The following is a 12,150-nucleotide window of genomic DNA, read 5'->3' as shown; positions in this document are numbered from 1 at the left end:
GAATTAAAGTTCATCTGATGCAACAAGAACTCTTGTGTTCTCAGTACTCACTCTATCTCTCTTAACCACCAAATCCACTTTAATAATATTAAATCTCTAGGAACTGAGAATAATTTCTATAAGATCCTTTCTAGAAATGTGTCACATATTAAGGAAAAAAACTCCATGAATATACGTACTGACATCGATAATCTCAGCATCATTTATCACTCCTAGCTGTTGAATAATCCTTAAAATCCTTCTAGTTAAATTTTATGTTTCATTAACTTAACTTATGCACACCCAAATCCGATCAAGACATGGCCTAAATTTTCGGTTTTTGTCCTCTATAAAAAAAGTAGCTAGCATCGGTTCTACTTTGATACTTCTAAACTCAATCCCAGTCATTTCAACGACTATTTCACTCATCTTAAAATTTTCACATAATTTGACCAATCACAAACCAAAGACAGCTTGTGTTATCGCGAAAACACCAACTGTCTTTCAATTCTGATTGGTCTATCAGCTTCGTGTTTTCAACGACGTAACCATGAATACCGATCGCAAAGCAAAGTTTGACGTTTGCCAAAAAAATTATTGTAGCTGTATACGTCAAAATGAGTCGTTTCGGTGGTACTTCAAACGAAGTTATAAACCAAAACATTGAAGAAAATATACCGAGTAACACAAGAAAATCTAAATCTTATATATGATGTTCTGTGTAAAATGATTATATTTTATATTATATTTTTATGATTATATTCTATGATGTGATAGGTAAAAAATAATTATAACAAATTATTTATAGTTATAATAAATATTTCATGATTATGACTAATTGTGAATTATTCAAAAAATGGGTAGATTTGGGTTACCTAGATCAAATGTATTATTATTAAATTCCTTCCTCTCATTCTACTGAATTTTTGACCTATCACTTTGTTCATGAAATAGTCTAATAAAATACCACTCGTGATTTAATTTAGCTTATAAGTCTGTCATTTATTTCTAAACTCAACTGAGTTTCTTAAAGAAAACACCACTCGTCCTACGGACTCGTGGGTTTAGAAGTAAATCGACAGACTTATCGCGAAAATTGAATCACTAGTGGTATTACTATTGAGAACTTCAGCAATTTTCACACTTCGCATCCGATGTAAAATCTTTTCCAAAAGGAACCTCATGGTCAGTTAAATAAATTCATATCGCAATTCATTTCATTAACATTCACTAATTCTAGGTTCCCCAACACAATTTCGTGTCAATGGTCATCGCTACCTTATATTTCCAACCTTCCTTTTTAATCAGATTTATATTATTATAAAAAAAAATTTGACTTTTCTATTCTGTCCTGCCTAAACGAGTATTTTTGATATCAGTTGATTTTTCGTACCAATTCTGATTTCCATAGAAAGAAAGCCATATTATTTTTTGTTTTTCTCTTCGTAATAGTTGAGCCCTTGCTTTTTATAATTGCTTTGGTGTCTCCAACAAAAAACTTTTTTTTGTAAAAATTTTTTAATTTTTTTAAATTGTTCACTAAGCTCTAATTAAAACAAGCTACTTTTTCTCCATGCTTCATGTTTCGATATATTGTACATCAGCGATAGAATAGAATTATTGTATTATATTATATTATATTGTTTTTCTACAACATACTGTGACATTTTTGGCACTTTTTTAAGTTTGTATAAAATCTAAAGAAGAATTTTAATGTGTTTTTTACTGTAATTTTATTGTAGTTACTAAATGTATTTTTAACACCTAAACCCATGCATTTGACATTGTTTGACATCTTTATATGACTTTATAATCATTAGCACTGAAGAAGTGCAGAAATTACTGCACGAAACGTTTTCTATTAAAAGATTGAAATAGATTTTTCATAGCTTTTTTCTCCTTGACCGATATCCTCATTTACAGTGAGATTTTAATCTCACTCACATTGTGTAGGTATATATATATATATATATATATATATATATATATATATATATATATATATATATATATTATATTCTAGTATATATTAATTGTATTTGGACAAGTTTAGCCTTTGTTTCTATATTGTAGGTGCTCCTGATCTAAACAGCATTTTATACAATACTAGTTTGTTACTTATTAGTTCACACGTTAGTTTCATTGATCCAATACCTCTGCAACAAAACGTAATTCCTATTGGAGGATTTCACGTGACTCCTCCTGAGCCCTTACCAAAGAAAATCAAGCACTTTTTGGATACTGCCCCCCACGGAGTTATCTTATTTTCTATGGGTACAAATAAAGGTATCACTTTTAATGCATGGCAAAAGAAAGACATGTTGAAAGTGTTTGCAAAACTTTCACAAAGGGTGATCTGCAATGTAGATTTATCTTCATTCGAGACACCAGAAAATGTGATGATAGAAGCTTGGTTGCCCCAAAAAGATATCTTAGGTAAGTTTTATAAATAGTAATAAGCAATAAGGTAAGATCTGGGTTAAAGTCCTAAAATATCACCAATAATCCCTCATTATTTTTGTTACAATTATTAATAACACACGAAAGTGTATTCTATTTATTTTAGATACATTTCAGCTTAAATAAAACTCAAAATAAGAGTTTTTTTCATCCGTTTTCCGTTTTTACCAAAAGAAACAACCTGCTAAAACATATTGTTTCTTTTGGTATCTAAACACACATCGATATTATGTTACCGCCAATTCTCTTCTTTCCAATATAAAAAATTATATTGTTCTGAAGCTATTTTCTTGTGGCATTTTAAATTAATTACTATTTAAATGGGAATAAGCCACAATTAAAGGTTAAAATACGTTTATTGACGTTTCAATTTCCACTTCGGAAATCGTTCTCAAAATACAAACATTAGTAAATTAAACAAATTTTGTTTTTTGTTACTTAGTGAAAAATTCTTCTAATAAATAAGAACTTTAAAAAATGACGACTCCATAATCATCCTACCAGCAGATAAGGGAAATGCAACTGTGGTAATGAATAGAATTCAATATGAAAACAAAATTAAAGATCTAATAATAAACGGACCTTATACAAAATTAACAAAGGATCCAACAAAGCCTTTGGAAAACAAAATATATAGAACTTTATTCAAGTTTAAAGATTGTTTACCCAGTTATCAGAGAAGATTAATTACACCTTATTACAGTAAGACCCCTCATTTTTATGGAGTACCGAAAATTCATAAAACGAATATACCACTTAGACCCATTTGTAGTACCATGAATTCTCCTTGTAGTGAACTATCAAAATTTTTATTAAATATTTTAAAACCAATTGCAAATAAAAATGACACATTTATAAAAAATACACAACATTTTTTAAATAAATTATCAAATATTGAATTGAATTCAAATAATACTTTAGTAAGTTTTGACATAAATAGTTTATTTACGAATGTGCCATTAGATAAGACTTTAAATATAGTCAAGACAAAATTAGAAAGTGATGATACATTGGCAACTAGAACAAGACTAAATATATCAGCTAATGGAGTTAATAACATTATGTACTGATAATACATACTTTCAACTAAATAATGAATTCTATAAACAAAGTTTTGGACTAGCAATGGGCTCTAGTTTATCTCCATTATTAGCCGATATATTTATGGAAGATTTTGAAACAAATATTATTTCTAAACAAAATTTAAAACCCTCAGTATGGTGGAGATATGTAGATGATGTATTCTCAATATGGCCTCATGGATTAGAGCTGTTGGACACATTCCTAAATGATATAAACGATAAAGAAGAGACAATAAAATTTACCATGGAAAAGGAATATAATAACACATTACCTTTTCTGGATGTTTTAATCTCTAAGAACGATACTGGATACGAAACTCCGGTGTATAGAAAACCAACACACACCAACAGATATTTAAATTTCAAATCAAATCACAATATTAATATTAAAAAGGGAATTATTAAATCCTTATACGATAGAGCCAAAATTACTTGTTCTAACGAAAATTCATTCTTGGAGGAAAAACATTTGTTAACATCTGTTTTATTAAAAAATGATTATCCTTTATCGTTTATAAATAAGGAATTTTCAACAATCGATCGAATAGAACAAAACAACTTAGAACGAGATCCTACAGCATATACAAGGAATAATACGAGGAAAATAACAATACCATACATAAAAGGATTATCGGAAAAGCTTAAAAGGATAGGAAATAAATTCAACATTTCAACAACATTCAAAACAATAAACACGTTGAGATCTATTTGGTCCAAAACCAAACCTAACAATGAACAAGAAATGACAAAGAATTGCATTTATAAAATACCTTGTGAATGCGATCAGTTTTATTTAGGTGAAACATCAAGACCATTAAATGTTAGAATAAGTGAACATCAATCCTGTATTAAAAATAGAGAATTTGATAAATCTCAAATATGTAAACACGCATGGGATAATGAACATAGGGTTCAATGGAATGATTCAAATATAGTCCTAAGAGAAACGGATGGTAAAAAGAGAAAATTCAAAGAAGCGGCTCTAATTATGCTAAATGAGATCAATTGTGTCGCGAATTCCTCGGCAGAATGTAGTAGGATCTGGTTACCCATATTTTAAGACGAAGTTATTAAAAGGAAAATACCAGTATTGGTAAGTCAGTAACATATAGAGAATACATCATTTATGTTTTTTATATAACAAACATATAAAATCGGAATTTGGTGTTTATTGAAGGTAAACTAAATGCACGATCAAATACTTACCATGTCGGGATAGTATTATGAGGTTTTTTCCTGGTTTTTCCCTCATAATTTACTATGGAATCACTAACAGGAGAATTTTACTGTCATCATGGCATGTATTTGTCTTTTTAAAGACGAATTACATGTTATGATCTTTTCTGACGGATATTTTCAAGTTAAAGTTGATTTCCTGTAATCGAATGAACTATCTTATAAGTAAAGTCGTCCCAGGAACGCAACTCAACAATATTGGCAATATCATTTTAAAGTCGTCTACTTTAAAATGTATAATGTATGTCTGAATTGTCAATATAGATGAGTCAGATAAAATTAAATTATTAGAAGAATTTTTCACTAAGTAACAAAAAACAAAATTTGTTTAATTTACTAATGTTTGTATTTTGAGAACGATTTCCGAAGTGGAAATTGAAACGTCAATAAACGTATTTTAACCTTTAATTGTGACTTATTCCCATTTAAATAGTAATTAAAATAAAAAATTATAATTTTTACGACCACAACTGGCCATAAAAATCAAGTTTTTTGTCGAGCTAGAACTGGGTCAATAATGTTTATTTGTTCTCGGAACTTGTAAAAGGTCAATAATTAATGTTTTATTGTTTTATTATTATGCATTTTCTTCGTAAATCGATTCTTCGACCCCGTCCTCGTACCGGACAGTAGGTACATCTTGACCTCAAGGTTTATGTAAAAAAACACGCGCTCTACGTAAATTTTCATTCGTACGTAGCAGAAAAATAAAAAGTTTTAGTTTTAGTTAGATACGTTTGTAAATAAATATCTTTGTAACAGTGCAACGTAAAATAAAGTGCCCTTAAATTTATCAAGCATTATTATTACCATTTGGACTTAAAAAATTTAAGGAAGGATTATTAAATTGAAGTCTTAGCCAGTTCCAACGTCTGGCTCGCTACTTTTATTTTAGAAAGGAGACAAATCACAACACTCTTATCAAACAACTATTAAAAGTAATCCAAAAAATAATATAAAAAAATTAAAACAGAATGGAGATCAAGCATGTAGTATTAAATTAGTAAAAAATTAGTAAAATACGTATCTTACAAATATTGAGGTAAATAGAGTAGAAATTCAAAATTTTTAGTAGCATTAAAAATATCATATCGCAATAAATATTTGTTTTCAATAGAAAGAAATGGTATCCAATACGGAGAACACGTATTGGATACCACGCGTTTCTTGTTTTATAACATTTCACTATACTTTAAGTTAACCTTGTAGATTCAGCAGTTTTGTATCACCATACTTGGCCTAGTAACGAGACGATGGAACAAGTGATGAAGTTTAAATATCTAGAAATCACATTATCTGGCTACGGAAAGCTCAAAACACAAGTGAAAGGAATAAAAAATCAAGATTTACTAAATAATTATGCAACCTTCTGTTATGTATGGCAGTGAAACTTGGGTGTTACGTACAAATAATACACAGAAATTGGAACTATAGCAAAAAGGAAATTACGCAAGATATATGGAGGAGCAAAGGAAAATGACGGTGTATGGAAAACAAGAACAAATAAAGAAGTAATGGAGGTATACAATTAACCAAGCATAATACAAAAAGTAAAAGCACAAAGAGAAGAATGGAAGATGTTTTTAAAATGTCCACAAACAGATATGCAAACAAAAAAGTATTAACAGGAGGAGCATGTGGAAAGCGCTGACGAGGAAGAGCAAAAAAGAAGTAGTTAGAAGAGGTTAAAACTGATGTAAAAAAATTAAGAATACGGAACTGGGAGGAAAAGACGAAAAACAGAAATGGCTAAAAAATAGTGAGGAAATAGAAGCCATGGGCCTCCAGGACTGAAGAGCTATAATATAACTTTTTAAATGGGCTCATTGTTTATAGTTACTTGCATAGGGCAAAAGTCCAAAAAAAACTTATACTAAGTATAAACTTATTAATTAATGTTTGAAGACAGCTTAATATGAATATTATTAAATATAGGAATTTTCTTTTTAATTTTAGCTCATCCAAACACAGTGGCTTTTATTTCTCATGGCGGTTTATTGGGAACAACTGAAGCTGTATATTTTGGAGTTCCAATACTAGGAATACCAATTTTATGGGATCAAACTAAAAATATCGAAGAGGTAGTTGCAAAAGGTTTTGCTATACGATTAGATCTCGAAGATATTAACGAGCAGACTTTTGAAGCATCCCTTAAAATACTTCTTAATGATACTAGGTACGTATTTATATAAATTCACCAGTTTTATAATTAAAATAACATATACATCTAGGAATTAGAGCAGACATAAGACAAAAGTATTACACACAAAGGGGGAATTGTAGATAGAGCTATAAGATATAAAATATGGAGCACTAACAATAAATGATGTTCTGAAATAAATAAACCAGTAAAGCCGGAATCGTACAGAGCAAGTGTGATTTTATATTTTAATAAGCGATCTGCTTACTCCTCTTCGTATTTTAGTAAGTTTATTTCTTATATGGTCTAATCGGTAAACTCTATATGGCCCTTGTAGAAAATACGTTTCCAGCTCTTTCAGCTTTTTATTTCTCTTTGTCATTTGCTTACATTCTGTGCCATATATCGTAAAGGTTTCTGTTATACTTGTTATACTAAAATATTTTTGTTGCCATCCTAATATTTTTGGATCAAAATAAAGAGTTTAGTTTTTGGAAAGCGATTAGTCTTTAAATTATCTTGTTGTTATTATCCCTTCTTTACTATCATCTGCGACTTCATAAATTCCTAGATATTTATGTTCCCAGTATCCCATCTTAAGTGTAATATCTTCTGGTTTTTCCTCAAATAAAAGGATATACCTGAACCAAATGAATAATAGAGGGGGGATTCATTCAGTGTTAAGGAAATGATACGATCACTGATAGCTAATACAACACTAGTGATGCTTTTATTATCATCATCATTCTGACTTTACAATCCTGCTGCGTTGATCCTAGCCTCCTCAAGAATTTCTCTCCAGTGGTCTCTATCCATCGCCTTCCTCTGCCGAGCTCGTATTCCCATATTTCTCATGTTTTTATCGATGTTATGAAGAAACCTTGCTCTCAGTCTTCTTCTTCTCTGATTCGCCTTAGTACTTTTCTTATGAAACATTCTAACATGTTTTCATTACTTTTTGTTAGAGTCCAGGTCTCTGAACCATATGTAAGGACTAGGCGTATTATTATTTTGTAGAGTTTTATTTTTGCATTTCTTGATATAATTGTGGATTTAAGGAGAAGCCAAAAATACCATCTGTTTTCGCAAATTCTGCGGTTTATCTCTGCGATAGTATTATTTTCAGTGTTAAGAAGCGCTTCCAAGTATACAAATTCATTCACTGCTTCCATGAAGTAGTTTTTTATAACAAGCGGTCGTAGGATTTGTAGTGGCGTGCTTATTTTCATGTACTTCGTTTTGTTGGTGGCTAAACCCATTTTTGTAGCTGATTCTTTTAATTTTACATATGCCTCTCATACAGTGTTTTCGGTTCTACCAACAATATTGATATCATCAGCATAGTCAAGCATTTGGACTGATTTATTACATATTGAACCAATGATTGTGATTTGTGACATACGTATTACTTTTTCCAGAGTCAGATTGAACAGTATACAGGAGAGAGTTTCCCTGGCGCAGCATGTTGTTCTTCTTCTTTATAGTTCAATAGTTCTATTGGTGTGCATCTGTACCATTCCATCAAGTTACGCAACCATGATATTCTTCTCTTTTCAACACTTCTCTTGTCCTGGATTTTCGCTTGTATAATTAATTAAAGTATATTGCATCTTTCATTACGCATAACCTGCTCCAGGTATTGCAACTTTCGTGTCTTGATGGTTTCCAATATTTTTATTCTTTTGTTGACTCTTCTCATGACTTCGTTGTTTGTTACATGCTCGGTCCATGATATCTTCAGGATTCCTTTATACACCCACAGTTCAAATGCAACTTTTTAGTGGTCGACGCGTTAAGTGTCTATGCTTCTATCCCGTAAAGCAGAGTCGAGAAAATATAACACCTTGCCAGCCTAACTCTCAAGTCTATTTTCAGTTCTCTTGCACAAAGTACCTTTCTCATTCTATTAAAGTTTGTTCGTGCTTTCTCTATTCGAACTTTAATTTCTTTGGAGTAATCGTTTGTGTGATTAATTATTGTGCTAGGATAATTGTAATTTTTAACTTGTTCTAAAGCTTTACTGTTAATTGTCAGGCTTTCATCATTATTTTGGGTTTTTGATATCCTCGTAAATTTAGTTTTCTTGATGTTTATTGATAATCCATATTCTTCTCCATATTCAACTATCTAGTTCATTAGCTTTTAGAGGTCTTGGAGGTTGTCTGCTATTATAATAGTATCGTCTGCATATCTAATGTTGTTAATTGCTGTTTAATTGTCCTTTATTCCTGCTGTTTCTCCTTCATGAGCTCTTTTCATAATTTCTTCAGAGTATGCATTGAATAGTAGTTGTGACAATATACACTCCTGTCGCACTCTTATTTTAATTTTGAACTCTTCTGATGTGTGTTCATTAATGCGTATGTGTGCCTGCTGTTTATATTATAGATTTGTTATAATTCGAAGGTCATTGCATTGTAATTGTTTTGCTTTGAGGACGTCCATTAGCTCTTTGTGACGGACTTTATCGAAAGAGACGTACATATCTTGGTTCGCTTCCAAGCATCTCTGGATTAGTACGTTGAATGCACAGAGAGCTTCACGGGTACCTACGCCTCTACTCTACTCTACGGAATCCAAATTGGGTTTCTTCAATTTCCATATCAAGTATTTGGTAAATGCATTTATGGATTATCTTCAAAAACATTTTAAGTGTGTGAGACATCAAGCTTATGGTGCGGTGGCCTGTGCATTCCCTAGCATTTTTCTTCTTTGGGAGACAAATAAATGTTGTCTTGTTTTAAAAGGTTCAGACAGTTCCCTCTAAATTCCTACTCTACATTCAACTTTTTTAAGAGTTGGTTTTGTTAAATTTACCAACTAATTTGGTATTCCTAGCTCTTTCATTGCTTTGAACATTTCTTTTCTATTTACAGAGCCGTAGGCTCCTTTGTAGTCTATAAATATGAAATGAGTGTCAATGCCATATTCCAGTGTTTTTATAAAATTTGTTTTAGGGCTGCAATCTGAGTAGTTGTCAATTTACTACATCTAAAACCAGCATGGTTCCTACTAACCGTTCTGCATATTATGTTATACGGTGACATAGTACTGTGCAAAATATTTTATACGCTGCATTTAGAAGCATAATTCCTCTGTGGTTAGAGCATTCAAAGATATCTCCGTTTTTGTGAATGGTGCAAAGTATTCCAATATTGCAATGATTGGGGAGGAACTGTGTACATATTTTTTTTATAAGCTGCTGTAATGCCATTATGTTCGGTTATCAACCAAACAACCCGACATGTGAGCTTCCACTTCGCGTAGGATTAGTCTGGGCAGCGGTTGGTAAATTGAACTATGTATTTAAATCGGATCTACCCATATGCCCCAACAGAAAAATCCTTGACCAATGTGTGTTACTTGTATTCACTTATGGAGCAGAAATATTAATACTCGCAAAAAAGGTAGTGAATAAGATTCGCGTTACTCAGTGGGCTATGCATCGCCAGATGTTGGTGTCTCTCTGAGAGACCGAATCACAAACGAAGAAATACGTCGGAGAACAAAAACAACAGACGCCATCGAAAAAATCGCGTTGCTACTGTACTAAACCGATGGACAAAACGTATTTTAGGGTGGAGAAAAAGTCAAGAAGCAATACGAAGCAGAGGACGCCCACCAACCAGATGAACTGACGACCTAAAGCGTGTTAGCAATAACTGGATGCAAGCAGCACATGACAGAGACAGATGAAAATAGCTGAGGAAGACCTATGTCCAGCAGTGGACTGATACTGGTTGATGATGATAAATGACATTATGGTATCGTGGTCATAGTTCAGCTGGGAGATTATCTATTAAAGGTGATTTGTTTCTGGCTAGTTTTTTAACTGCATCTTTAACTTCAAAAATCGTTGGTGGTTCCTCTTCCCTCTCGTCTGTTCCCCTTACCTCATTTCTTTCGTGTTCCAGGTTTTCTTCTACTTCCTTTATATTAAGTGACTGGTTAAAGTATTCCACCCATCTATTCAATATATCTATCCTCGTTGTTAGTAGGTCGCCATTCTGACTCCTGCATTGTCTTGTGGTTGCCTTGACTTCTTTGCTGTTGATGTTATTTATCTTATAGAATTTTTTAAATTATTTCTATCTGTGATGGGAGATGGGAAAATGGGAGTGCGATAATGGGAATTACTGGCACAGGACCGAAAAACATGGAAAGCAATAGTAAACGCGGCAAAGACTCACAAAAAGTTGTAGCGCCATTGATGATGATGATGATTTCTATCTGTTGAGGCTTTCTATATGTTTAAGTTTCTTATTTAAGTGGTTTCGTTTTTTTTTCTTTTGTGTATCTTCTTTTCTTCTCTCCTATTTGTTTAGTAATTCTCTACAGTTGTTCTATTTCGTCGGGTAAGCATCTTTCTGTATGCTTAATTTTTTTTGTTGCCTTCTTGCATTCATCGTCTTACCAATGATTTTACGGGCACAAATTGCTGTTCCTATTTTCTGTTTCGCTGCTGCTTCAATGTCTTCCTTTATTCTGGTCCAGTAAGAGTCTATATCTGTCCGGCCTTCTTCATTTACATTTTGATTCCTTAGCCCGTTGAAAAACAGAGATTTACATCTACACAAAGAGAAGAAGCAATAAGGATTACTTAAGAAATTCTTGATCATTCGACGGGCCGACTGGAGTATTGAGTAAAAAAATCATCAGAACACCAAAATTGAATACACAATTTAAAGGAAAATATAAATATATAAATAATATAGAAGATGAATAAAGAAATATAAAAATATATAAATGAAGCAGGAAATGTAAAAAAACAAGAATGATATGATAAATAGTCTCAAGAAAATAAATGTGAGAAACAAATAATTACAAACGTTTTCATACAAACTTTTTTTCGTGGTATGATGGTCATATAATACTTCGATGGGTAAGCAAAGCCAAAGCGTATATTTTATGAAGTTTACCTTTAAGTTAGCTTAAATCTGTATTAATATAATTTTTTTCTGTAGTTATAGGAGAAGAGCTAAAGAAAGGTCACAAATTCTTCGTGATCAACCAGTAAACCAACGAGACCAGGCTGTGTTTTGGGTAGAATATGTAATCAGACACAAGGGGGCGCATCATTTAAAATCAGCCGCACTTAAGCTTAACTGGTACCAAAGATATCTTTTGGATATTATTTTATTTGTCACTGTGTCGTTTATATTTATTATATTTGCGATTTGCTACTGTATAAAATTGTTGGTATCTATGAAAAATCAAACAAAGCTAAAGAGTAAAATAAAATAAAACTAATAG

At 31.7% G+C, this 12,150-nt stretch overlaps 1 protein-coding gene across 1 annotated transcript in view; it reads left to right on the top strand.

Annotated features, from left to right (window-relative positions):
* Positions 1-12,150, top strand: part of LOC140440121 (UDP-glucosyltransferase 2-like) — a 30,376-nt gene extending 18,226 nt beyond the window's left edge. Inside the window, exons 3-5 of the mRNA XM_072530407.1 lie at positions 2,053-2,415; positions 6,714-6,933; positions 11,862-12,150. Of these exons, the coding sequence (XP_072386508.1) occupies positions 2,053-2,415; positions 6,714-6,933; positions 11,862-12,141 (863 nt within the window). The 3' untranslated portion in view covers positions 12,142-12,150. The remainder of the gene's footprint in view (positions 1-2,052; positions 2,416-6,713; positions 6,934-11,861) is intronic.

Source organism: Diabrotica undecimpunctata, chromosome 4 (genome assembly GCF_040954645.1).
Source record: "Diabrotica undecimpunctata isolate CICGRU chromosome 4, icDiaUnde3, whole genome shotgun sequence".
NCBI classification, from domain to species: domain Eukaryota; kingdom Metazoa; phylum Arthropoda; class Insecta; order Coleoptera; family Chrysomelidae; genus Diabrotica; species Diabrotica undecimpunctata.
The sequence above is the reverse complement of the archived record's forward strand: the minus strand, read 5'-3'. Positions and strand labels throughout refer to the sequence as shown.